Source organism: Pan paniscus, chromosome 1 (assembly GCF_029289425.2).
Source record: "Pan paniscus chromosome 1, NHGRI_mPanPan1-v2.0_pri, whole genome shotgun sequence".
In the NCBI taxonomy this organism is placed as follows: Eukaryota; Metazoa; Chordata; class Mammalia; order Primates; family Hominidae; genus Pan; species Pan paniscus.
Window position 1 is genome coordinate 111,982,961 of NC_073249.2, and position 27,509 is coordinate 112,010,469.

A 27,509-nucleotide genomic window follows, 5' to 3' on the forward strand; every position below is an offset into this window, starting at 1 on the left:
ACCTAATATTAACCTGACCACAGCACCAAAGTGTTCATCTTTAACCCTGATGGGCTTGAGCACAGACTGCAAAGTCCTGGGCTCATCCTGACTTCCAGAATTACCTCAGGAAAAATAGATGGCTGGATTAGGACAGGACCACAGTGATCAGGAGGACTTAGCATGTTTTTAATCCCCTCCATTAAGAAGAATTTTGGCATTCTATTCTACTGTGAAACTACATTTGCTTTCTAAGAGACTGGGTCATGACAGCTCAAGAATGACCCGACATTTCTCTTCATCCAAAATAAGCAGGCATATTGCTCAATGGGTACCCTATGACCACCTGAATAAAACCAATATCTTTTCATAACCTCATCCTGAAACATTCTCCAAGCCTGCTGGTGGGTCCAAAGCTGGTCTGTCTTATCCATGGACCCATTCTCTGGAATTCAAGAGGTGCTGCAAAAATGCTGCCTCAAATAGCTCTGCCTGTGGCCCTATATCCCCTATTTGAGATTAGTTCACTTAGGTGCAAACATTAGAGGCTGATATTAGAGTGTGTTACCTTGTAGAGATGATGTTCTTTAACTCAGTGCAATCATCAGATTTAAAAGGTCTCCAAGAAGGTCATTATTTCAAACTTGAGAATCTCTCATGAGAAGCTCTACTGTTCTTTCTATCTACTGCCAGCATCTTTTAAGTATTAACTCACTTACTTCTCATTACAGTGTGGGAGGTATTATGAGGAAACTGAGGCACAGGGAATTTAAGTAACATGTGGATGTTAGTGAGTGAGTGGCTGCAGTTTGGAGCTTGAGCACCATGTTCCAGTGTGTGCTCATCACCAGGCTTCCTTCTGGAAGGGAGAGACAGAGTCGGAGTCTGGAAAACAGCAAGGGAGGGTCTGGATCAGGGGACTGTGAGCAGGCCAGGTGTTGTGAGAGCTGACTGAGGACATGGCCTAGAGGCTGATTATGGAGACTGTGAAAATTGCTATGGAAAAGAAATTTCCAGAACCCAGATTTTGGCTACTTTTGAAAGCATTTTTGAGGTAATACTGTCCTCTAGTGGCTAGATAGCAGGTAGGGATTACCCTCCAAATAAATAGCCAATGAGCCTTGAGTGGAGATGGTATGACAAGTCAGTGGCAAATTCATCATTTTGCTCTCTAACTACAGGTTCTAAAGGAAAGGCAAACCCCACTGCTATGGTCATCGGTACAGCTCAGGATTTCGGCCTCCTCTGCTCCGTGTGTTGGCTACAGGCTAGGTTCAAATCCCAATTCTGCTCTTTACTGCTGAAAGGCTTTGGGCATGTTCGTTAATCTCATTTTCTCTTCTGAAAAAGAGACAATCTTGAAAAGATTGACCTTCCGTGAAGATCAAATGAAGTAACGCGTGTAGTGTGTCTGGCACGTCGTAAGCGCATCACACACGTGAGCTGTGGCAATACTAAGGAGCAGTGGCAAGAGCTGGGGGAGGAGTGGAGACGAACAGACCTGGACAAATTAGTGACCTTTCTGGGACCCCTACAGAACTCTTCTGGAGAAATTAATTCTATTTTTCCATGTACTTTTAAGTTTGCTTTTCCTAGCATTTCTTCTACATTCCTGAATAATTTTCCACTCAAAAATTTCACTGGTTCTCCCTGACTCCCATATTAATCTAGACATAATTAATTCCCCAGAACAGTTCTGTGGGCAGGGAGGGCTCTACACTATGCACCCTCCAAAATCCCCAAAGCTCGGACCGTCCTGGCCTGGGTCCCCACTGCTGTCCTGCCCATGGGCTCCCAGGCTGTGCTTGCTCTTCTCCCACCCCAACCCCATCACCACAAAAAGTCCCTCCTCCAACCCGGGGACTTTTGTAATTTCCTACCTGAAATCATCCACTCCCTACCTCTAACAATCTGTGATGAGCAGAGGACAACATAAAGTTTGAAGTTTAGAGGTAGGGAATGGGTGATTTCAGGTAGGAAATTACAACTTCACTTTGAAGTTTAATTTTGTAATAAACTTCACTTAATTTTGAAGTAAATTTGCAAAGTCAGCAAAATTCTTTCAAAGTCAACCTTGCTCTGGCCTAGTTGCTTATTTACTGCTAAGCTGGATGTTTTCATTAAAAGATTAACTTTGAGACTTCAGACTCTTCTTTAGCCTGAACTGTGGGTAGTGATGTGGTGTGTTTCCTAACACCTCCGGCAGTGAGCCAGGCTTTGAGTGGCTGCGTCTAAACACTTCTTTTCCTGAGGACTGGAAGACATTAGAATCAGGTTTGTCATTGAGTGTGTTCTGTGTGCTTGGAACTGAGAAGGGTGATGAAGTGCCAGATAGGATGGGAATGGAAGATATCGTGGAAGCCAACTATGAGTTTGCAAGGCAAGGACCTTGGCAAAGATGGTCCTAGGGAGACAGATGTTAGGGAACTCAGAGGGCATGGGCAAAGGAAGATTTGGTTTCAAAAAGGATACAGACAGAGAAGGTTAAGTCTAGGAAGTTGAGTCTTAGAATTGTATGGTGGAATATCCGTGGGTGTCCATAGGAGGAAAAATGGGTTAAAATGTTTTCACTTGACAGCGTTCTGAAAACCTAAAAGGTATTGCTATTGCCTTCAGGGATATATTTAGTATTCTGACCACTGCTTCCCGGCCACAAGCAAAAGAAAACAGTGACATGGCTATGCTCCTAAAAAAGTAAAGAAGTTAATGTGTCTCAAACAATGCAGTTCCTTTGAGCAATAAGCTTATTTGGAACAAATGGGTTACAAAGTCCCACTAATGAAGAGCCTCTGATTGTGTTAATTTGAATCTACAGATCAACCTGGGGAGAACTGCCAAGAACGCTAATGAAGACAGGGAGGTACTGGTATAAAGATAGATAACAGATCAATGGAACAGAATAAAGAGTCCATTAGCAGGAAGCAAAATCCGCAAACTTTTATTCTTAACTACTACTATATTCTGCATTTTACAAGATCCTTCAATTCTCACAAGATCCCTATGAGATAGACAGTAATAACCTAATTTAAAGATAGATGAGAATTGGAGCTTGTCTAGAATAGATTAAGTGGAACATCACTTGTGGTATATCATTTGAGAGGTAATGGGAATATTGCCAAATTCCCAGGTAACTCTCCCCTCAAAGGGACTCCTGTTATACTCTAAATCGTATCAGCTATCAAATGATGAGCTATTAAAGTCTGTCTTCTTCAACTGTAAGCTTCTTGAGAGCAGAAACTGATGTGATAAAGGTCCCCCCCCCATATCTCTAGCGTTTAGCATAATACTTCGATATATTATGTTAAATCAGGCTATGTTATAGTAAAGAATAAACCTTAACAACTTAGTGAGATAACACATAAATATTTATTTCTTCCTTACACAATATCAGCTGATCTCCAGGGCTACTCTTTTCCAAATGGCGTTTTGGGAATCCAAGTGGCCTTTCTCTTACAGCTTTGCCTTCTTGAGGATGGAGGATCGCTGTAGAGGAGGAAACAAAGCTGGAGGGTCACATACCAGCTCTTCAATCCTTGGCCTAGAATTCACACCTGCTATTCCCACTCCCAGGCCATTGGCCAGAAGAACTAGTCACAGAGCCATGCCTGTATTTAAGCAACAGCGAAATGTTAAGCCTGTGGGGAGCAGTATATGCCTCCGCCACCCTGGCTGAGAGTGTGTGTCAATAAACCTTCTTGGATAAACTAATGAGTAAATCTGACAGAGGGTTTAAATTATACTATGACAGAAATACTCAAATCCTGAAGCAGCTTTCCACTTCCAGAGCCTCAGATGAAATCACACATGTCATCAACAGGAGGAATAATGAACATGGAGCTGCCTTTATTAACAATCTAGTCTATACAAGGCACTGTTCTAGAAATTTCAAAGGGGCCATACTGCTTAGTCCTCATGGCAGCCCTATGGGATGGATGTTAATATTCTCCTTTAACAAATAAATTTTGCACAGAACCGTGGTGAGCCAGTAGTAGAGCTGAGATTTCAGCCTATGTTTGCCAGGTGCCAAAGCTTATAATATAGTCTGTCTTCTCTACTCCACTGACTCCCTCAGTCATTAGTTCCTTGGGCACAGTTGATCGGTGGAAAGCAATGGCCTTCAGAAACACAGTCTGGGTAGTTGCCGTAGACAGAGAAGCCAGGAGGAAGGCAAAGAGAGAAAAAATTGCACTCCATAGCTGGGCTCTTCCATCCCCAACTGCTCTGCCTTTTCTCCTCTCTCTCCTGCTACAACCCAGTGATTGCCACTGTGAGATATAGGTACACCTGCAAGACCTGAAGTCACTAGTGGACAGAGTAGATGTCAGAGCCTGTTTTGGAGCTTTGTGTGAATTCTGATGTCTGTTTTGCACATTCTATCCTTGTTGAGCAGATGAAGAGGCAGGTGCAGTGATCTCACAGTGTCACATAGAACTCCTTTCCCAATGGCCTGGATTTTGTGGGAATTGACCAAGCTCATTTTATGCAGCTCTCTGACCATTCAGAACAGAGACTTAAATGTCTCCCCCATACCACTAACACTCCATACTGGCTCAAAGACATTGGAAAGAAGTCAGAAGGATTCCAGGTCAGGCTTTGCCATTTCTGTTGCATTAGCTTGGATACTCACGTGAATTATCCGAGCTTTAATGTTTTCATCTATAACATGGGGCTCATACATACACTCTCTGATTGCCCACTGGATTGTTGTAAGCACCAAATGGAATAACGTATAGAAGAGTGCTCTGTAGACTGTTAAGACAGATTTAAACATAAGAAGTTATTTTTTAGTGATTGGCTGAATAATGAAGATTTTTTTTAACTTTCTGATTGAGTTATGATTTTTTTGAAGGAAGAAAGCAAAGTTGCATATGTCCATGACATTTTAATCCTCTAAGGTCCGTGCCAACTCTGTCATTCCATAAACCACACTTGGCTGTGCCCATTTTCTTCTTTCTATAGTGCTTAAGAGCCAGGCCACTGGAATCGTGACACATTACTAGATATGTAATATTGAACAAAGTATTTTAACCTCTTGAACTTCAGGTTTCTCACCCGTGAAATGGGGATGATAATATTTGTGTTGAACATTTCCACAAGGATTAAAACAGTCATGCATGTAAAGCAATTTACACAGTGCATGGTACATCATGGAGTACTTGATAAATGGTTGCAATATTATTGTCGTTATTATTATTCATATTAAGGAACCATCATGCTGCCTCCAGGGCTCTTTGCATAATCAAATTATTCCACTGTTTGAAAGAATAAGAAAGTCCTTATCTTTCAAAACACTATATAAACATTTGGATCAATGTCTCCCAGTATGCCCTAAACTATGTTCAACGCTCTATGGACAGCACACAGTTTACAACATGGCTGGGTTCCAAAACTCTACTTGGAGGGCATTTGTTTGAAACTCAGAACAGATTTTCCCACAAAAGAATGCTATTAAAATAGCGGTTGGATTCCCAGGTGACTGAAAATACCCACTTGATACACAAAATAGCAGAAGATCTGGCATATTTGCAATGCAAATTACTGTAAAGCAATGTTATTGTATTGCTGGTCATTAACCAAAACTGAAAACTAAGAAAACTGTGTAATAAATCAGTTTTAAAAATTTCTTGTGTATGCAACTGATGAAGAAAAGTAGGCTTAATTAGAGGAAGAGATAATTCAGTGGAAATGTAAGTAAGAAATGTTAAGATGCCTTTGAGGGTATTTTCAAAGGTTTTTGAAGTTCTTTGCTAGGTCTAATGCGACTTCAAAATTGTTTCACTTTGTTCTTCTTGACATAAGGGACTCATAGCACAATTATTTTTGGTTTGCAAATGAAAAAGGAAATGAGATGGGAGAGATTAGGAAAAGAGAAGAAGGCGTGAGAAAGATTTCCCTGAGAAAGGCACTCAATAGTTTGGAGAAATCGAGAAAGGAGGAAGAGGCACATCTGTGTAGTAAAACGGATTTCAATTACCTGGTCTGAGAACAGGAAAAACAGGTGGTGTGACAGGCCGTACCTCTTGTAAAAGGGAATAGTGACAAGACTGGTCAAGTAGTTATCCACTGAAACCATAAGGTGGTGCCACGGGACCAGAAAAGTTCTTGAAAAGAAAGACCTCCAGGCTGGGGAGGAGGAGCAAAGGCAGGCTTGAGCACCCAGCTGTTTGTTGTTGCCAAATATGTCTAAATATTGTGCTGGTTCCCTGTTCTATACTTTATTGCCATGAAGTAAATGCTGAACTAGAATGTTCATATGACCTCATCTAAACAGCTCCCTGTGTTTATGGGCAAAGAAAGCACAGAATATGAGTACTTGAAGGACCTCAGCTCAGCTTTTAATTTCAGGTGGCTTCAAATCTATCATGGATTAAGCTGAAATACACAAAAATGTATATTTTCTCAAATGAGGAAACTGAGACTTGGAGAGAAGACATGTAGCCTGCCACTGTTCAAATAAGTGTTAGTAGCTATCTCTCTTGAAGTAGCCTGCCTCTCAGGCTGCCACACACACCACTCCACTGACTGGAGGAAGCAAAAGTTTATTCCGTATTCCAACTTCAAGTGGAGCTCCTTTTACTGGCATGGCTAAGCAGGGTCAGAAGGAGTAGAGGTGAAGGTGGAATGATAAAATCTAGTGTAGATGAGTTGAGTCTCTAGAAATCTTAGGTCTGTGCTGAGAAGCTAATTCTCATGTAAAGAGAAGCTAATTCTAAGTTATATTGCCAGGCTATCCAGAAGCAATTTCAAGAGTCATATCGTATTTCAGAAAGAACCCTAAATGCAGAGACAGAAGACCTGAGTTCATTTATTAGCTGTGCTGCCAAACTTGTGCACATCTCTCTGTCTCTCTAGGGTCCTTCTTGGCTCCATCAAGCAAGATAATCTCATAGTCTTCCAATCCTCAATAGGCAGGATGTGTGGGAGGCAGGACAATGGTAGGTAATTGCCTAATTAGGTCACAATAACTTCAGAGTGAGCATGTCCTTAACATAAACATGCCCCACCAGGGCAAGTCTCAAAAACTCTTTCAATCCGTGACACACAAAGCTCCTAGAGTAAAGCAAAGATATGAGTCACTCCCTATCATGACTAAAGAAGCCACTCTGAAGAACTCAAGCATCATACTCCTCGTGGTAGAACATGCTTACAGGTTGAGAAGGGAATTTTCATTAGTAGAAACAAAAAAAGGCTAATGAGAGTGGTTGAGGAGTGGCAGCCTAAAAAGGAGAGATTATTATATAAATCAGAATAAAACAAACAAAAAAAGGGCCATTATGGTTCAGAAGGCTCCTGCATCCTTGATTCACAATGTGTGAGAGCTCAGGGAAGAAGCCAGAGCTGATTCTGGGCTGACAGGCACCAGGAATTAATCCTTGCCAGATCTGAACTGGACTGGCTTCTTTTCCCCTCAGTCCCATACAAATGCCATCCTTGATTCCTCAGATCACTGCAATGTTAGAAACACTCAGTTCCCTTTTTACTCTGAGGGGTGACCTGCTGTTCCTGGGCATCCAAATTCTTCCCCCTGCCCTCTCTTCCCCATGCTGGGGGCTCATCTGCCTCAGTCACAGGAGCATTTTCCAGTGCCATTGATTCATGTCTTCCCTGAACCCAACACTGCCATCTGCACATGGCTCTCCTCGTCTCCATCAGCTCTGGGACCCTTCTCCTCTCCCATCACCTCTTTCATTCTCAGGGTCTCCTCTAGCTTCAGCCTCTCCCCTGACAGTGCTGTTGTTGACAATGCCATGGTGATGGCTATACCCTTTGTATCCACTATCCTTGAGGGGAAGACTGATTACAGCATTTTCAGCCAACTTTGAACAGTCTAATCTCTCAAACTAGGCCCGTAAAATGTAGCCTTGATATTATCTGACATTCCATTGGGAAACTTGGCATAAGTTCCTAAAGAACTAGGCCAGAGGTTCTGGAAGGACACCATCCTATAGCACCAAGCAAGTGTACCTTAAAGTGAGTCATCAGAGGCTGACTTTTCTCCCCCGTTGTATCTCCACAGCCTACCCTGCAATTTTCACGCTGAGATTTCCCACAGACTGTGTAGGGGGTTTCCATACAAATATAAGCTGTGATAACCCTGAGTTCCTAAAGCAGCACCAACATGAATCATATGAATCATACAAAATCTTCAAAGGAAGACAACTTTTTATCTGTCTGGTGTTAAATCAGATTGCAATATTAAAGAAAACCACGTCTTCCTTGAAAAGCCTGCCGGCTTCTCTACTTCCTTCCTCCTTCCCTCAGTCAGGAGAGTTTGAACTTCAGATTGTTAGCAACAGGTACTCCTGAATGTCCTTGCCCTCAGATTTCCTCCTCTTTGTCACTGGTCTGCTAATTGTACCTCACTGTTTTATCAGACAAAAAGCCTAAAGAGGTTCAAGGAGCTAAAATGAGCTAAAATTTCTAGAACAATAGCTGGCAATTGGTCAATTTGCAATTTTATTCTTTTCTCCTCTGTCTCTTCTTCTTGGGCAGTAGGAATAAAAAAGGAAAAAAGAAAAAACATTGAAATGGAGACAAAATAAAATGGGAATACAAGAAGACAAAATAAAGTGGGAATACAAGAAAACCATTAGATTACTTGAATCTTCCCTTTAATTTCTGGTGGCTTCAAGGCTGGTAGGGATCAAATTAAAATAAAGTATATACAAATATACTGTGCTAAGTTCTTCACTTCCAAATTTAGGAAAAGCTTTGAACAAGGAAGGTATCCTTTTCTTTAATTATAAACCTTATATTAAACCTCTAACAAAAATAATAGACTACTAAGATTTACATATATTATATTAAAAATATATAATTGTATTCTTCAACCTACAAAATTATCTCGAGTTCAATATAGCAAGTCATTTATGAGAACCAACTATTGTGTTCTTTACCTGAAATTGAAAATGAGAATGTCTATCTTTAGAAGCTACCAGGACACATGAGTTCAGAACCATCTCTCATAATAACTTACTACCTGATTGTATTAGTCCATTTTCATAGTGCTATGAAGAAATACCTGAGACTGGGTAACTTATAAAGAAAAAAAGGTTTAATGGACTCCCAGTTCCACATAGCTGAAGGGGCCTCACAATTATGGCAGAAGGCAAAGGAGGAGCAAAGGCAAGTCTTACATGGTGGCAGGCAAGAGAGTGTGTGCAGGGGAACTGCCCTTTATAAGACCATCGGATCTCATGAGACTTTTTCACTATCATGAGAACAGCATGGTGAAACCCGCTCCCCCATGATTCAATTACCTCCCACCAGGACCCTCCTATGACATGTGTGGATTATGGGAGCTAAAATTCAAGATGAGGTTTGGTTGGGGACACAGCCAAACCATATCACTCCACTCCTGGCCCCTCACAAATCTCATGTCCTCACATTTCAAAACCAATCATGCCTTCCCAACAGTTCCTCAAAGTCATAACTAATTTCAGCATTAACTCAAAAATTCACAGTCCAAAGTCTCATCTGAGACAAGGCAAGTCCCTTCTACCTATGAGCCTGTAAAATCAAAAGCAAGTTAGTTACTTCCTAGATACAATGGGGATACAGGCATTGGGTAAATACAGCCATTCCAAATGGGAGAAATTAGCCAAATCAAAGGTGCTACGGCCCCATGCAAGTCTAAAATCCAGCAGAGCAGTCAAATCTTAAAGCTCCAAAATGATCTTTTTGACTCCATATCTCACATCCAGGTCACACTGATGCAAGAGGTGGGTTCCCATGGTCTTGGGCAGCTCTGCCTCTGTGGCTTTTCAGGGTACAGCCTCTCTTCTGGCTGCTTCCACAGGCTAGTGTTGAGTGTCTGTGGCTTTTCCAGGTGCACAGTGCAAGCTGTCAGTGGATCTACCATTCTGGAGTCTGGAGGATGATGGCCCTCTTCTCACAGCTCCACTAGGCAGTGCCCCAGTGGGGACTCTGTGTGAAGGCTCCAACCCTACATTTTCCTGCTGCACTGTCCTAGCAGAGGTTCTCCATTAGGGCTCTGCCCCTTTAAGCAGATTTCTGCCTGGACATCCAAGTGTTTCTATACATCCTCTGAAATCTAGGCAGAGCTTCCCAAATCTCAGTTCTTATCTTCCGCACATCCACATGCCCAACACCACGTGGAAGCTGCCAAGCTTTGAGGCTTGCACCCTCTGAAGCTACAATCTGAGCTGTACTTTGGCCCCTTTTAGCCATGGCTGTAACACAGGGCAACCAGTCCTGAGACTGCACAAAGCAGCAAGGCCCTGGTGCCCTGCATCTTAGGCCTCCAGTCCTATGATGGGAGGGTCTGCAGAGAAGATGTCTGATATGCCCTGGAATCATTTTCCCCATTGTCTTGGCAATTAACATTTGGCTCCTCATTACATATGCAAATTTCTGCAGCCAGCTTGAATTTCTCCTCAGAAAATTGGTTTTTCTTTTCTATCATCACATCATCAGGCTGCAAATTTTCCAGACTTTTATTATGCTCTGCTCCCCTTTTAAAAATAAGTTTCAATTCTAAACCATATATTTTTGAATACATAAAACTGAATGCTGTTAACAGCCTCCAAGTCACCTCTTGAATGCTTTGCTGCTTAGAAATTTCTTCTGCCAGATACCCTAAATCATCTTTCTCAAGTTCAAAGTTCCACAGATCTCTAAGGGAGGGGCAAAATACTGCCAGTCTCCTTACTAAAACATAACAAGAGTCACCTTCATTCTAGTTGCCAACAAGTTCCTCATCTCCATCTGAGACCACCTCAGCCTGGACTTCATTGTCCATATTACTATCAAAATTTTAGTCAAAGCCATTCAAGATGTCTCTAGGAAGTTCCAAACTTTCCCACATTTTCCTGTCTTCTTCTAAGCCCTCCAAACTCTTCCAACCTCTGCCTATTATTCAGTTCCAAAGTCACTTCCACATTTTCGGGTATCTTTATAGCAGCGTCCCACTACCAGGTACCAATTTACTGTATTAGTCCATTTTCATACTGTAAAAGAAATACTTGAGACTAGATAATTTATAAAGAAAAACAGGTTTAATGGACTTCCAGTTCCACATGGTTGGGGAGGCCTCACAATCATGGTGAAAGGTGAAGGAGGAGCAAAGGCATGTTTTAAATGGCAGCAGGTAAGAGAGCACATGCAGGGAACTGCCCTTTATAAAGCCATCAGCTCAGCCAGGCATGGTGGCTCATGGCTGTAATCCCAGCACTTTGGGAGGCCAAGGTGGGTGGATCATCTGAGGTCAGGAGTTTGAGACCAGCCTGGCCAACATGGTGAAACCCCGTTTCTACTAAAAATACAAAAATGAGCTGGGTGTGGTGGCACATGCCTGTAATTCCAGCTACTCAGGAGGCTGAGGCAGAAGAATTGCTTGAACTGGGGAGACAGAAGTTACAGTGAGCTGAGATCATGCTAAGCTTTACATACATTATAAAAAGAAAAAAATGCATAATTGTATTTTTAAACCTAGAAAATTCTCTTAAATATAGCAAGCAATTTATGAGAACCAACTATTTTGTTCTTTACGTTAAATTGAAAATAGAGAATGTCTATCTTTAGAAGCTACCAGAACACATGAGTCCAGAACCAACTGCACTCCAGCCTGGGTGACAGAGTGAGACTCCATCTCAAAATAAATAAATAAATAAACCCATCAGATCTCATGAGACTCATTCACTCTCACAGGAACAGCACTGGAAAATCCAGCCCCATGATTCAATTACCTCCCACCAGGCCCCTCCCATGACATGTGGGGATTATAGGAGCTATAATTCAAGAAGATATTTGGGTGGGGAAACAGCCAAACCATATCACTGATCTTTCACAAGTTATTTTATTTCTGAGGCCTCAGTCTCTTTAAATGCAAAGTAGGAAGACTAATACCTTCTCTGTCTTCTTCACAGGGACACTGAGAAAAAGCTGTAGATAGAAAAGAGTCTAAGGAAAAATTAGAAGAGGTATCGAAATGAGATAAAATAGTGTTTGTTATATATAAGATGCTAGGTTTGATTCTTTATGTCCAAGCAGCTTTCAAATCACATAACTGACACTATTCTAGACACATGACTCTGAGTGAGCATGAGCCATTTCTTCTGGATTAGACATAATGTTTGTGGCATTTATATTCTAGAATTGTATAGAACAGCCTTTCTATGAGTGTGTAATGTATAGGATATTTGTATTTATTGAGATATCAGGAGTTGAAACCTGGTGGAGAATTCTCATCCAATAATGAAGATAAATGACAGGCAGGGGAATGTTAAATTCAAGTAATGAACATTTGTAAGCAGCAACTTAGTGCCATGTACTATCCTAATGCCTGGGAATACAAAGTGTGTTGGGGGTCCCAGGTTTGGTTCTTCATTAGGAGGAACAAATAGTCGAGGCTATGCTTTATTACTGAAAGGATGCAAAGCAAACTTAGCAAAGGGAAAAATGGCTCTTGCAGCAAAATCTGGAGGAAACCAGGGATAAGCTTCCATGAGTCCTCTGCCAGTGGACTCATGCGGGATGCAGTTAATTCCCCCAGCAACAAGATGTGATGACACATGTAAAATGTTACCTACCCGAGCAGGTCAGTAGAGATTCAATGCCCAGAGTTTCATGTTGGAGGCTGGTCATATGGTCACCCTCTGCCTAGCCCATACCAAAATTCTAGAGTCCCAGAGGAGAAGCAAATGTTCATCATAAACCACATTGTTTATACAAACAGTTTATACACAGGGAGGCACTCTTATCAGGGAACACTGGGAACCCTGTTGAAATCCAAGTTCCCAGACACCAAGCAAGGTCCAATATTGCAAGCAGATCTCTGGAAGAATAAAATTCCCAGGCATCATATATTAGTTCTTTTATGCTTTTATGCACACAGAGATATAAATAAGCAACTGTGATATAATTGGATACTTGCAATGATTAATTCATTTGACTAAGGTTTATTAACCCTTTGAAGGGTGGAGTAAGAATGAGCTAAATTAGATATGGTTGTAGTAATTTGTCAGACTCAACTCCATACCTCAATGTTCTCTCCTCACTCACTGGCAGAGTACTTTTTCTATAAAAGGTGCTATGGCTGGGCTCCAAATTACTCCTCGTAGCCTCCATCTAGAGCCCAATGCACTTCCTGGGGGCTCTGTTTCCTGTCTGTCATATAATTTCTTCCTGCTTAGCCCTTAAGTAAGTGCTAAGGGCTACTTCTCTGTTTGACTTCAACAGAATCTGGCTTGACCAGATCCTGGCTTGACTTGAGGTATCCTCAAGCAAGTTCTGCCCCATCCCTGCTCCAGCCAAGATTCCCAGCACCTCACGTCTCATCTGGCCTCTGTGTCCCCTTTGTCCATTAGAGGAACTAACCCATTCCTGGTTGAAGCCCTAGTTACTGCGGCCTATCTTCTTCCTTTAGATAATGACTTAAAAGCCATTCAGTTTCCACCCAAAACCTTTGGTTAATTTTCACATGGCTGCCAACTGCCTGGGAGTTGGCTAGAGCTTAGAAACTTCAGGTTTCTCTGTTTTTCCTTCTGGAATCCTCTCATGCAGGAGCTCTACATGCTGTAACTGAAAGCAACTAGTGTCTTCAGCATCTCTGCTGCTGTTTCTACTGCCCTGTTTCTACTGGAGAGATTTATTCATTACCCCCAAGCCCTGTCCCCTTTCCTCTTTCAGGGTGTTGTATCAAAAGTACCAAGCTCTGCGTTTATAGGGCTCAAATTGAAGATGGGAATAAATGGAGCCAACATACATTGTTTCTCAGGTACCCAAATTAGCAAAAATAGGAAAAAGGTAGATGGTGACCCTTGAGCCTCCCAATAATATTAAGCAACATGTTCAGCGACCCAGCCAAGAATTACAAAGTAAACTTTGTCTTGTCCTTTCCCCACTCTGTAATCCACAGCTCCAGACAATTCAAACATTGAGATTCCTGGGAACTACCAGATAGTAGCATCAGTTCACCAAGAAATGAAGCTGGTGAGGCAGTGAAAATCCAGGGCCTAGAAAGCTGGGAATGCCATGACGTGGGCACATTGAAAGACGAGAGGCAGGCATGATCAGCCTTGAACTTTAGGAAGATCCCAGGAAGCTGATGGAAGACAAGATGGGGAGTGAATGTGAAGGCAAGATACAAAAATAAGAATTTTTTGTAATAAGCTTTTAAGAAGTGGTGGGGCCTCAACTAGGTCTAAGGTGGTGTGTGTACAGTGGAGGAGAAAATATGAGAAATACTCAGAAGGCCAAATAATCAGGATTTGGGAATGGGAATGGGAATGGGAATGGGAGAATGGAAGGGTGGACCATTACTCTCTGCCTTCTGGCTTAGGGATCACTGGCTTTGGCAATAACTCTGTTAAGATAAGAATACAGGGAGACCAATGTTGAATCCAAACAATTTCATACTGCACCTTCCCCTTCATTTCCTTTTCTGCATCTGAAGTGTTCTCACTGGGTTTGGTTTTGTTTTGTTTTCTCCTTGGAAGGTCCAGAAATGTCCTTGGTGTGTTTGACAGACTTTCAGGCCCATGCGCGAGAGCAGCTGTCTAAGTCAACTCGGGATTTTATTGAAGGTGGAGCAGATGACAGCATCACGCGGGATGACAACATTGCAGCATTTAAAAGGTGTGGTCTTCTGTAGCCTGTCTATTGTTAGGTTAAGGTGCACTGGTGGAGAGCAACTTGGACAGTAGTAGTCCTGGTTTCTGCCTCCAAAAAACACAGATCACTCAAGACCTAATAATGTGGATGATTTTGTTGTTGTTTTGGTTTGTTAGGGGCAGGGGAGGGAGGGCTGATGGGAAGATGGAAAAAGAGGGAATTTCTGTTATAGCCAGCATAAGTGAGTCATTCTCCTTCATCTCAGCAACTTTGCAACCTGACAAGATAGAACAAGAGTCCCAGAATGACTAGTTCCCTAGGCAGGGAGGATGGGCCTGCTGGGAGGCCTGGATCTCCTGAGTTCCTAAACTCTGGCTTGGAGAAGAAAATGGAAGACAGGAGAGAACACTCAGGTTTGGAGAAAATATGGAGATCCAAGGAGTCTCAGAGATAATAAGAGATTGAGTCAGGGGAGAAGAGTTGGTCTGAAAAAGTAGGAGATGGAGCATCGGTCAACCAACAGCAGTCCACAGGCAGAGGCTGACCCGCCACTTATTTTTGTATGGTCCATGAGCTAACGATGATGGTTTTTCATTTTTGAATGGCTGAGGGTGGGGAGTCAAAAGAAGAATAATTTGTAATACATAAAAATTGTACGAAGTTCAAATTTTGGTGTCCATAAATAAAGTTTTATTTTAACATAACCATGCTCAGCCATTTACTATTGTTTATGGCTGCTTTTGCACTTCAAGAGCAGTGTTGAATAACTGTGACAAAGATTACATGGCCCACAAAGCCTCAAATATTTACTCTCTGGCCCTTTATAGAAAAAGCTTGCCGATTCCTGTGATACAGAGTTCAGGAGAAAACTGAAAAATGGTATAAAAGGGAGCCCTATATTCTGTATTTTCATACTTAGTTAGCACTATACGAGGCACCTTACATCATTTATTTCAGTCTGTCTTCACAAAACTATTAGGAAATTTGGATTATTATTCCTATTTCAGATGAAGTGACTGAGGCTACCTTACTCAAATTTGCACAATTAAGAATTTTCAGAAAATTTTTCTAAGTTTATGTGCAAAAATAATAATATTGTATAAACAATGAAAATTTTAGACACCTGAGGCTAAGTATGCATTTATTTAAAAAGTGTGTTTTGCATATTTATTATTTGTAAATTATCCTACCTTCTTCTAAAGCAGCGTTTAAGTCAAATCTTCAAACTAACTAGCCTCTATCACAAAAGCCTCAATCACTCCCTGAGATTTGTTCTCATTCAGTGGCCTTTTCTTACTTTCTGGAGACTTGGTCCTAACCTGAGAGGAAAAGAGCCTGGAACCTCTTCCTACCTATTCTTTTCTTTTTAGTCCTTGTTATGATGAACCAAACCATCCAAGTGCTGCAGTGTAGTCTGGGAGGCATGACTCAAAGACACAGACTTCTGACAGAGCAAAGCAGGAATAGTGTGGACTTGGTATGCACAAAGTGGTTCAGAGAAGGTTGGGAAATGGGGAATGAGGTGTTGGAAGCGGCTTTCTGGAGATAAGTCTCCTCCTGGATCAACACAGGTTACTCAGCTCTCAGCCAACTGAACCCACCAAGGTTCCACAGGACCCTGTCTGGTTTAGACTTGTATCAGGAATCAGGGGGGTCCACCCCAGACAGTGCCTCCCTGCTGCAGAATCATCTCACCAACAGAAGATCTCTTTGTTGTCCGGCACAGAATTCGCCTCCGTCCCCGGTACCTGAGAGATGTGTCTGAGGTGGACACCAGAACCACAATCCAAGGGGAGGAGATCAGTGCCCCTATTTGTATCGCACCCACAGGGTTCCACTGCCTTGTCTGGCCTGATGGGGAAATGAGCACAGCAAGAGGTATGAACCATCCCCACCTCAAGGCTCCTTTCCGGGAGGAGGTGTCCCTCAGAGCAGTGGCAGAGGCTCCAAGATTCTCTCTAGAAGGGCCTTAGGAACATAATCTGGTTAACACTAAGGAAGGCAGGAAAGGGAATGCTTAAAGCTGCGTTTGTGTAATCTAAGATTGAGAAAACATTCATTTTCCATAATAAAGAATAGTTAGAGTGCAAGGGGGTTTACAGATGAATAAGGAGGTGCTAAAATCTAACCAAGTCATCCCTCAGAACAGGGGTGCTGGCCCTTCTGGCTCACACCATCTGTAGGGAAAGGGATGCTTAACGCAGCCCCAAGGCTAGGGCCCTCTTTGGCCCCTGATGGGCCAGGGCTAGGGCTGAATGACAGTCTCTGAATTTAGGATGAGGAGAGAATCACGACATTAGGTCCTAACACAAGGCCCTGGAAGCTGCTGTTGCCCAAACATTCCATTTTCCTTCTCTTCAATTGACCTTGTCATCTTGTTTGACAAAGATTTTATTGTTGGGTTACATCTCCTTCCCAGTCAACCTAATTCTCATCCCACATTCTCCACCACCACCACCACCACCACCACCGCCAATAATAATAATAATAATAATAAATAGAAAAGGAGAGATGGGGCTGAAAATGCTCTTGGGACTCTTTCATAATCTTCAATCTAAGTCACATCTGTTTTTGTGAATTTCTCAGGGCTTCCCTGAGGTCTTTTCCTTTGACTCCATGATGAAGGAAGCTATGGATTCAAGGATTCTAGAGCTGAATGTGACATCCATCTTGATGGGGTCTAGGGACCAGGTCTAGCTAGGTTGAGATATTAATATCCTATATGAATGTGACTAGTTTACTAAGTCATCATGGTTGAATGTGTTGTTTGGGGGTAGGATGAAAGAATGGGGTATCTCCTGTTGACATGAAAAATTGAAAATGTTAATTTTTGATTAGCCCAAATTCGCTGCCCATGAGTTATAGTGGGACAGTGACATTAACCTGTTGGAGATTTCATTGAAATGAATAAAGTAGGAAATGGGAAATCTGCCAGTCAGCAGCAGCCGTATGAACGTCATCACCATCAACTTCATTAGCACTGGTATCTATGCAGTACACCACTTTGCAATGTAAAGAATGCTCCCATAGCTAGTATCTTATTCAGTCTCCCAACAACCCTAAAGACATGTATTATTATTTTCCCCATTTTACAGATAAAGAAAATGAGAGACTCAATGCCACACAGCAAAGAAGGAGTAGAACTAGCATTCTTCTAATTTCATATGCTATGCTTTTTCCACCATGAAGTTCAGGATTCTCCACTGGAATTACATTCCCTCATCCTCTGCCCTCTCTAATTCTCTTCTGCTTCATTAAGGAGTTCATAAGAGGCCCAGTTGCCTGTCTGAAGGCTATAACACAACCAACATGATTCTGGAGATTGCATGGCATCTTTAGCTGGAAATATTTTGTTATCGAGTAGAGGGTTTGTAAGACAGGTTATACAGAGGAGAACCCAAAAAGGTTTAGGTCTCTCAGCCTGATCAAATTGCCTTCCATCCCTTTCTTACGAGGAAGCAGAATGAAATTAAGCTTTATCTGCATTCATGGGGCAAGATGGCCAGAGGCTACACAGACTCCCAAGGTTTTCAGCCCAGTCCAGAGGCCTCTGCCCTCCAGCCTGAGTCATGTCCTTTGCTTTACAGCTGCCCAAGCGGCTGGTATCTGCTACATCACCAGCACATTTGCCAGCTGTAGCCTTGAAGACATTGTCATTGCAGCTCCCGAAGGCCTCCGATGGTTCCAACTCTATGTGCATCCAGACCTGCAGCTGAACAAACAGTTGATCCAGAGGGTAGAATCCCTAGGTTTCAAAGCTTTGGTAATAACTTTGGATACACCTGTATGTGGCAACAGGCGACATGACATTCGAAACCAGTTGAGGAGGAACTTAACACTAACAGATCTTCAATCACCTAAAAAGGTAGGAAAGATACCAAATTCGATGGACAGGCATTACAAGAGGCAAATTTCCTTCCCTCTTTTCTCCTTTCCTCCATTCTTTCTTTCCACAAGCATTTATCGAACACCTGCTCTGTGCCAGACACTGCGGATAAAGCAGTTTGAAAAAGCAGATATGGTTCCTGCTCCCTAGAGTTTCCAGACAAGCACAATCAATATAAGACCAAATGTTCTCACCCTTGGAGCTGCCCAACTTGTCACCAGAAGTGTTCTGGCCAGAGCTGGATGCTGAGAAATAGGAAAGCCACGGAAAAGATTTTTGCACGAACTGGAGAGTAAACTAAAAAAGTTCATGTAACATTTTCTACTTTATGACACACTCAGAAAATGCTAATTTTGGATGGCATACATAGACAAACTGACTCTCCAAAGGGGATGTTCATGACCAAGGTGACTGGCCAGACAGTCTAGACAGGCCAGGTTCTACCTTACTGCCTTGAAACTGAGGAATCAATATCTCTGCACACATAGAACTCATTTGTGGAGCACCAGGATGCTATAGCACATTTGTTTGTAATCTCTGAACTAGGTGACTACAAAGGGGACCTTCCCCATTAATATCCTACAATTAAATGGCAAGAAGTGCCTCAGAGAGAGACAGCCATGATAAAGTGGGAATCCCTGGCTATAGTAGAGATACTAAAGCCAGCCTTTTCAACCAGTGGGCAGCTGTGACACCAAGCCAAGTAACTCAACAGTTCTCATTAATCACAGATTGGCCTTGAGGTGCTCCAAAATCCTTATTCAAATTCCAGAAGCACATTGAGATTTATAAATATTTGATGTACATGGTGAGCCAAGAGTAAATATTGGGTAATAACTGATTTAGTATTGCTTAGTTCTTATCCTGGGTATGCCTCAACCATAACATATCACATTGACCAATAAATGCTTTTGCTTATCCATCTTATATACTAAACTCTGAATTTTTTAAAGTAGAAACTTTGTCTTATTTGTCTTTGTGTCCCCAGATCCTAGCACAATTACTGAGCAACAACATGATTCATGGTCAATGATAAGCAATTGAAGTAGAAATTCTTTTATACAAATTTTGTTAGACAAAGGAGCTAGAAACATTGTTGGGTTTTGTTGCTCCTGTTTCTTTTTGTTTTCTTTGTTGTTTGTTTGTTTGTTTGTTTTTGAGACAAGGTCTCACTCTGTCAGCCAGGCTGGTATGTGGTGGCGCCATCACTACTCACTGCAATCTAGACCTCCTGAGCCCAAGCGATCCTCCCACTTCAGCCTCCCGAGTAGCTGGGACTACAGGCATGCACCACGATTTATTTTTTTAGAGGAGCAGCAGCAGGGTCTCTGTGTGTTGCCCATGCTTGTCTCAAACTACTAGGCTCAAAAGATCCTTCCGCCTCAGCTCCACAAAGTGCTGGGATTACAGGCATGAGCCACCATGCCCAGCCCTGTTCTTCCTCCTTCCAGTTTATAAATGGCAGCTCTCTAAATGTGTCTCATCTTTGGAATGCATCAAGTAGCCTTGTGAGAGCTCAGGACTAAGTTCCCTTTTTATTTCCTATAGGGAAATGCAATACCTTATTTCCAGATGACTCCTATCAGCACTTCTCTCTGCTGGAATGATCTCTCCTGGTTTCAGAGCATAACTCGATTGCCCATCATCCTGAAAGGGATTTTGACAAAAGAGGATGCAGAGTTAGCTGTGAAGCACAATGTCCAGGGTATCATTGTTTCCAACCATGGTGGGAGGCAGCTTGATGAGGTTCTCGCTTCAGTAAGTAGGATTACTTCAGAGAAGGGTGTGTTTGTGAGTGCTGTGTGTGTATGTGTGAGTGTGTCCACATCAAGGGACTCTGTGAAATCTGAGCATATTTCACTCCTCTGTACCACATGTGTTGGTATGTATCTGTGAATTTTAAGGACTGTTAATTATTATTAGTAGCCTACTGTGTGCTAAGCTGTTTTTTCAACCTTTACATATAGCATCTCTAAGTCTCATGCCAATGCTGCAAGATGGGTGTTATTATCCCTGTTTTGCAAATGGGGATACTGTAGTTTAGTGATGTTAAATAACTTATCTTTAGTTCACTTAAGATAATAAATAATTAATGTTGAATTTGATTAGACAGATGTTCTAAAGTAAACACGTTTCATGGCAAAACTCTAAAAACACCCTGATGTGTCTTTTGCTAAAATCTATAAAAGTCCATAATTTTTTCCCTTAACTCATAAATTTATGTCCATTATAAATGAAGTTTGAGGGCAAGAAAGTGAGAGAAAGTAAGGCAGGGAAAGAATCTTTACATGGGAATTTGTTGTTGATTTGTTTTCATTGAGTTATATTTTTTGAAATGTTCTATTGCTGCTTGACTTGTTTTAAGAAAGAGAAATAAGGTTTTTTCCTCTTCAGTTTCATTGACACTTATATAAATAAAACATGTTCACTGCAGATAAATTAGAAAATATACATAAGCAAAAGATAAAAATTAACACTAATTTTATCACTATCACTAACGTCAACATTTTGGTCACTGTTAACATCTTCTTAATGCAAATACAATTTTTGGTGTTTAAGAAAAGTATAAATAATATTTTGTTTTTTTCTTTTACTTAGCATTATATTAAAAGCAACTTTTTGTTTCAGTATATATGCTCCTCTTATTTTTAATGGTATGTAGTATGAACAGACAACTATATAACCAACCTCCATTGTAGAACATCTGTATTGCCTCTAATCTTTCCCTATTTTAAACAACACATCAGTGACTGAATCCATAGCGCAATCTCAAGTACTTCTTTAAGATAAATTCCAGGAATTAGAAATTTGCACTAGCTGGTTGGTACATTCCAAGACACGTGATGCTTGGAAGCCTAAGAGCCAGCCACTCACCTCCTCCTCTGCACCAGCTCTAACTGCTAAAGGCAGTGGAATGCAAGCCCACGTGGAGAGCAGGGGTCACCCTTCACTGTGTCTCTCTGGTAAGAGCTGAACCGAAGTGGTTGGGTCTCCTGCTTTTCATCCCACCTATTGACCTGCAAACTTAGGAGAAAGTGGTTGGGCTGAGCACACACTGAGCTCTCTCACCCAACCCCTGCCAGGATGCCTACAAGCCATCCAGTATTTAGCAAAACAGAGAAAGCAAAAGAGCATAGCATGCCCTGAGTCATCCCAACTATGCCTAAATAGGAGCAGAAGGCAATGAAGAGCCCATTGCCAACAAGCAGCAAACAGTAGAATATAGGCTTTTGAAAGAAAGCTAATAAAATACATCATACAATAGGTGTCAGGCTCTCATTAATCAACTTAGCTGGTCTTGTTCTTTTGGAAGAACTGAGTAATGAGTAGACAAAGAGGAAGACTAATTCTCCCATTGTGCTTCCCCACTAGAGAATGAGTATTGGCTAAGGTAGGGGCCAGGGAGAGGAGAATTTCTCCTATCTTATTGTGCTAATCAACTTGATATTCTCCCAAGCCATTTGGCTTCACATCCAAACTCAAGTTCACTCGGAGACAGCACAAATATCAGTGTGAGTCTCGTGAGGGTTTTGCTTCAGGTGAAACCTGACCCTGTGCTTGTATAACCCTGCCTCACTTGCCTCACCTTAATCCTAGCCCCAGGTCTATTTATTTATAAAAACAAACTTCCAGCTCACAGGTCAGAGTTTGCCATTTGTTTTTTAAAAACATTCTGTTCAAACAGCATTTATCTGAGTTTTTTAAAAAAAATTATTTCCACAGGTTATTAAGGAACAAGTGGTGTCTGCTACATGAGTAAGTTCTTTAGTGATGATTTGTGAGATTTTGGTGCAACCATCACCTGAGCAGTATACACTGCACCCTATTTGTAGTCTTTTATTCCCACCCCCTTCACACCCTTTCTCCCTTAGTCCCCAAAGTACATGGTGTCACTCTTATGCCTTTGCATCCTCATAGCTTAGCTCCCACTTATGAGTGAGAATATATGATGTTTGGTTTTCCATTCCTGAATTACTTCACTTAGAATAACACTCTCCAATCTCATCCAGGTTGCTGCGAATGCCATTAATTCATTCCTTCTTATGGCTGAGTAGTATTTCATCATATATATATATATATATATATATATATATATATATATATATATATCACAGTTTCTTTATCCACTCATTGATTGATGGGCATTTGGGTGGGTTCCACATTTTTGCAATTGTTAATTCTGCTGCTATAAACATGCGTGCAAGTATCATTTTCATATAATGACTTCTTTTCCCCTGGGTAGATACCTGGTAGTGGGATTGCTGGATCAAATGGTAGTTCTACTTTTAGTTCTATAAGGAATCTCCACACTGTTTTCCATAGCAGTTGTACTAGCTCACATTCCCACCAGCAGTGTAGAAGTGTTACCTGTTCACTGCATCCACATGAACATCTATTATTTTTTGATTATGGCCATTCTTGTAGCAGTAAGGAAGTATTGCATTGTAATTTTGATTTGCATTTCCCTAATCATTAGTGATGTTGAGCACTTTTTCATATGTTTGTTGGCTATTTGTATATTTTATTTTGAGAATTATCTATTCGTGTCCTTAGCTCACTTTTTGATGAGATTTTTTTTTTTCTTGTTAATTTGTTTGAGTTCCTCGTAGATTCTGGTTGTTAGTCTTTTGTCAGATGTATAGATTTTGAAGGTTTTCTTCTACTCTGTGGGTTGTCCGTTTACTCTGCAGACTGTTCCTTTGCCATACAAAAGCTCCTTAGTTTAATTAAGTGCCAGCTATTTATCTTTGTTTTTACTGTATTTGCTTTTGGGTTCTTGGTCATAAAATCCTTGCCTAAGCCAATATCTGGAAGGGTTTTTCCTATGTTATATTCTAGAATTTTTATAGTTTCAGGTCTTAGAATTAAGTCCTTGATCCATCTTGAGTTGATTTTTATATAAAGTGAGAGATGATGATCCAGTGTCATTGTCCTACATGTGGCTAGCCAATTATCCCAGCAGCATTGTTAAATATAGTATCCTTTCCCTACTTTATGTTTTTGTTTGCTTCACCAAAGATCAGATGGCTGTAAGTATTTGGATTTATTTCTGGGTTCTCTATTCTGTTCCATTGGTCCATGTGCCTATTTTTATACCAGTTCCATGCTGTTTTGGTGACTATTAGTAACGAGAGAGAATTCATGTCCAAATAAAAGACATTTTTATAGTCCCAGCATGGTATCATTTGGATTTATTTTTTTTTATTTGTAGTTTCACTCTTGTCACCCACGCTGGAGGGCAATGGCGCAGTCTCAGCTCACTACAACCTCCACCTCCCAGGTTCAAGCAATTCTCCTGCCTCAGCCTCCCAAGTAGCTGGGATTACAGGCACTGGCCACCACGCCTGGCTATTTGCATTTTTAGTAGATATGGGATTTCACCATGTTGGCCAGGCTGGTCTCGAACTCCTCACCTCAGGTGGTTCACCCGCCTCAGCCTCCCAAAGTGCTGGAATTATAGGCATGAGCCACTGTGCCCAGCTGGAATATTTTTATGATGTTGTGAAAGAGAAATATGTTTGTACAAACTCTTCTAGTGAGCCATACTATGCAGTGGAGTTGATAATAATTGTGAAATAAAATAGGGAGTGAATTTTACCTTAGGGTGAGGCTTTAGAGTTAATTTTTAACAGGACAGAACAGGACATTCATTAGAGTCTTCTGGGGACAACAGCTGACTTATCCTTTCCCATGGTCCTAGGAGGAAGTACAAGAACAATTTTAGATATGAAACCTCATAGAGGTGGGAACTTTTCTCAAAATCCTTACCTTTTATAGCACTGGCAACAACCTGCAGGGAGTGGGACACTGACCTCAGGCACAGACTCTAAGGGAGTGCCAAAAACTCAGATACTATAGTTTGAAATCAGTTGATTTCAAAGTTCCTCATAGAAGTTCCCACCTCTTTCACAACATTATAAAAATACTCCAAATAACACCATGCTGGGACTATAAAAAATGCCTCTTATTAGAATGTGAATTCTCTCTAGTTATTACATGTAAGTTCAAAACATATTCAATTCCCCGCCCCCACCTATAAGTTAAAGTAGAAAATTATTTCCTTACTAGTTTCTTATACTGTTCAGTCTCAGCCAAAGTATCCCATTCAGGTAGAATGCTAATGGATTCCTTTGGCAGCAGAAGGCCTCATAGGGCCCAGTTTTGACTCTTCTTCTCAGGCCATCCCTCAGAGAAGCACAGACAAAAACCCTGAGGGAGTTCCAGAATTCCCTCTCCAAGGATCTTCCGCCTTGATCCATAAGGGGCCTGTTTGTCACTCCTCTTTACAGACTTGTAGGTGCCTAGAAGCATAGATTGGCCTGGGGCACCTTGTGTGGTCAAGGCCTATTTGCCTGTTCCCTGGAATTGAAGAAGCAACATAAGAGACAAAGTTCCTTAGGAAAATCAGGCCAAGATGATAAGATGTTTTTATTTTGTCTGTCAAAGGCTCAAACTTTAGTTTTACCGTGTTGTACTTTAGTCCTATCTCATTTTCTCAGATATGCCATGAGGAAGTCAGGGACAAGTTGGTCAAGTGGTGCATGAGAAATAATGTTCAACCCAGTTTCCCAAGTCAGGATGCAATCCAGACATGCAGGCCATGGCCAAGTGTACTTGTCTTGCCAAAAAGACTTAGTGCCTTTGCAGTGGAGAGCCTTTGTAGTTGTGCCACCCTAGAAACAGAGAGAGTAGAAGAAAATCAAAAGTCAAAATGTTGTTTGAAAAGAAGAAAGTTGAAGTAAACATTATAAGTGGAAAATGTCCCTTTTAGGATGGAAAGAGTAACCAAGCAGTTCTTCCAACTTGTAAGACAGTTAAGTGAGTCAGAGAGAAGCTAGACTGGAGTCAAAGCAGAAAGTCAAGGCAGGAGGGCCTCAGGAATGTGACTGCCGCTGCAGTTGATCAGCGCTAGCAGCCTCAAGCATGGGAGGGGAAGAAATTGTCAAGGGCATCTCCTCAGCTTGGTTTTCCTGGTCATATGCCAGGAAGACCAAGTCTGAGAGTCAAAATCGAAAGCCCTCCAGCCCATGTGTATCTCCTTTTCAGATTGATGCTTTGACAGAAGTGGTGGCTGCTGTAAAGGGGAAAATTGAAGTCTACCTGGATGGCGGGGTCCGAACTGGCAATGATGTGCTGAAGGCTCTGGCCCTTGGAGCTAAGTGCATTTTTCTTGGGAGACCAATCCTATGGGGCCTTGCCTGCAAGGTGAGAGTGGCAAAGCAAACCAGCAAGAAGATACAGAGTTTCTCATTCATTTCTGTGCTTTCCTGCGGTTCATTTTCCAAGCTTAGCCATTTTCAAAATGATTCCTAAAGGATAGTTACACCTAAGGTGCATCTCCATGCTTCTTCTGAAGCCCATTGCAAAATGTTCAATAGCTTTCATCCCCTATCTTTGTCTCTGTGCTTTCCTTTATTCCCAAGGTAATTCTCACTTCACAGATAATCCCCATCTTTCCCATTATAGCTCTGACTACATCTAGAATTTATACTCAGTGGATGGTCAGAATGTTCCTTTATGTCTCTTTGTGTCTCTGTCTGTCTGCCTCGGGAGCAGGGTGAACATGGTGTTAAGGAAGTTTTGAACATTTTAACAAATGAGTTCCACACTTCCATGGCCCTTACAGGTAAGTTAACATGTTTTCCCTGATTTGGAACTTAAAGCAGGATGGCTAAAGAATAGGAGCAGCAGTCCTTCCCTCTAGCAGACCCTTTCCTGACGTGGTAGCTGTCCAAAAGATAGGACAGGCAGGCAACTTTCAAGACAAAGATTAAGCACTATTCTCTGCACAGTGGAAACCAGAGCTGTCCTCAAGATCATTGTCAGCTCTGGGGAGTGTCACCTCTGGCTCTGAATTCTTGCTTCTGTTGAATTCGTTCAATTTACGGACTATTGACATATCCCATGCCTGCTGTTTCTGTCCACTCCAGTCAACCCAGGCATGAAACTCAACTCTTTTCTATGCTTCTACTTTTAGGAAAAGACTCTCTCATTAGTATATTTTTGTGAATAATACATTTTGCCAAAGTTATGGTGCACACATCATAAATATGGAAAGAACTCCCAGTTAAACGTTACGCAGCCTGTTATTGCATTCTTTCAGCCTTCTCATCACCAGGGACTTCTCATTGCCTACTCAAGCCCACAACTCCCCAGCCCCATAACATCATGCCAGCTTCTCTTACTCCCTTCTTTTACTTATCTGGAGTTACTCTCTTCAATCCTTATGTCCAATCTGAGCTACAGTCATAATTTTACGTATTAATTAATATCTTCTTCTAAAGAAGAGTCTTTTCCTTTGACAGAACTTTCCTTTAGAAGGCAATTGTCATGTGGAATACTCACCCCATCTCTTTTGCTATCTGTGTGTCATATTCCTCCCGAAAAGATACTTCCTATATCCCTGAGCCTTATCAGAACCAAGATAAAGATCAAAGACATCTATTGCACACAAGAGTTGATTTAGAAAATGCTAAAATAGGGTTTTTACATGTTTACCCTGACATTTTGACATGGCCATGTTCAGAGATGACCTGGGCTCAGGTTCACAGAATAATACCCAACGCAAACAGAATTACATTATTCATTCTGTATGTAAACCATTTTATAAGAGTGAGCACAAAGATCAAGTCAGACTTACTCCCCTTCATCACCCCTTACCCATGATGAGGTGAGTTGCTTGTGTTTGACAAAAATGAGCTTGTAACCACATTGTTCTTTTAGGCTGCCGGTCGGTCGCTGAGATCAATCGAAACTTGGTCCAGTTTTCCAGGCTGTAAGAAAAAAGGGCCAATAACCAGACTGCTGAGGTTGCCCACAGGAGGATCACAAACTCACAGCACAGTGTGTGATGCTGTCCTTCCTGGACCCCATTCTGTCCGGAGGCTCATGGCCCATATTTCCCACATTTCTAATACCTCCACCCCTGTGCTTCAGGCCCTCCAAACCCCTGTGTTCCCCAAATGTTCCATGCCCTTCTTTGTATCACTGACTATTATATGTTGCTCTCTTGCCTAAATCTTCCTCTGAAGTAAAAGATCTCAAAAGGACAGATCATTAATGACTGGAA

At 41.6% G+C, this 27,509-nt stretch overlaps 1 protein-coding gene across 2 annotated transcripts; it reads left to right on the forward strand.

Moving 5' to 3' along the window:
- Positions 1 to 2,135: 2,135 nt before the first annotated feature.
- HAO2 (hydroxyacid oxidase 2) lies at positions 2,136 to 27,509 on the forward strand. 2 transcript variants are annotated; one of them, XM_003806297.4, is made up of 9 exons: positions 2,136 to 2,253; positions 13,859 to 14,078; positions 14,439 to 14,577; positions 16,280 to 16,431; positions 18,141 to 18,418; positions 19,988 to 20,197; positions 25,487 to 25,645; positions 25,997 to 26,066; positions 27,164 to 27,509. In XM_003806297.4, the coding sequence occupies exons 2-9, from the start codon at positions 14,048 to 14,050 to the stop codon at positions 27,217 to 27,219; spliced, it is 1,095 nt and encodes a 364-aa protein (XP_003806345.1). In that variant the 5' UTR covers positions 2,136 to 2,253; positions 13,859 to 14,047; the 3' UTR covers positions 27,220 to 27,509. The 2 variants fall into 2 exon arrangements, with proteins under 2 accessions (XP_003806345.1, XP_054970419.1); XM_055114444.2 differs by lacking the exon at positions 19,988 to 20,197.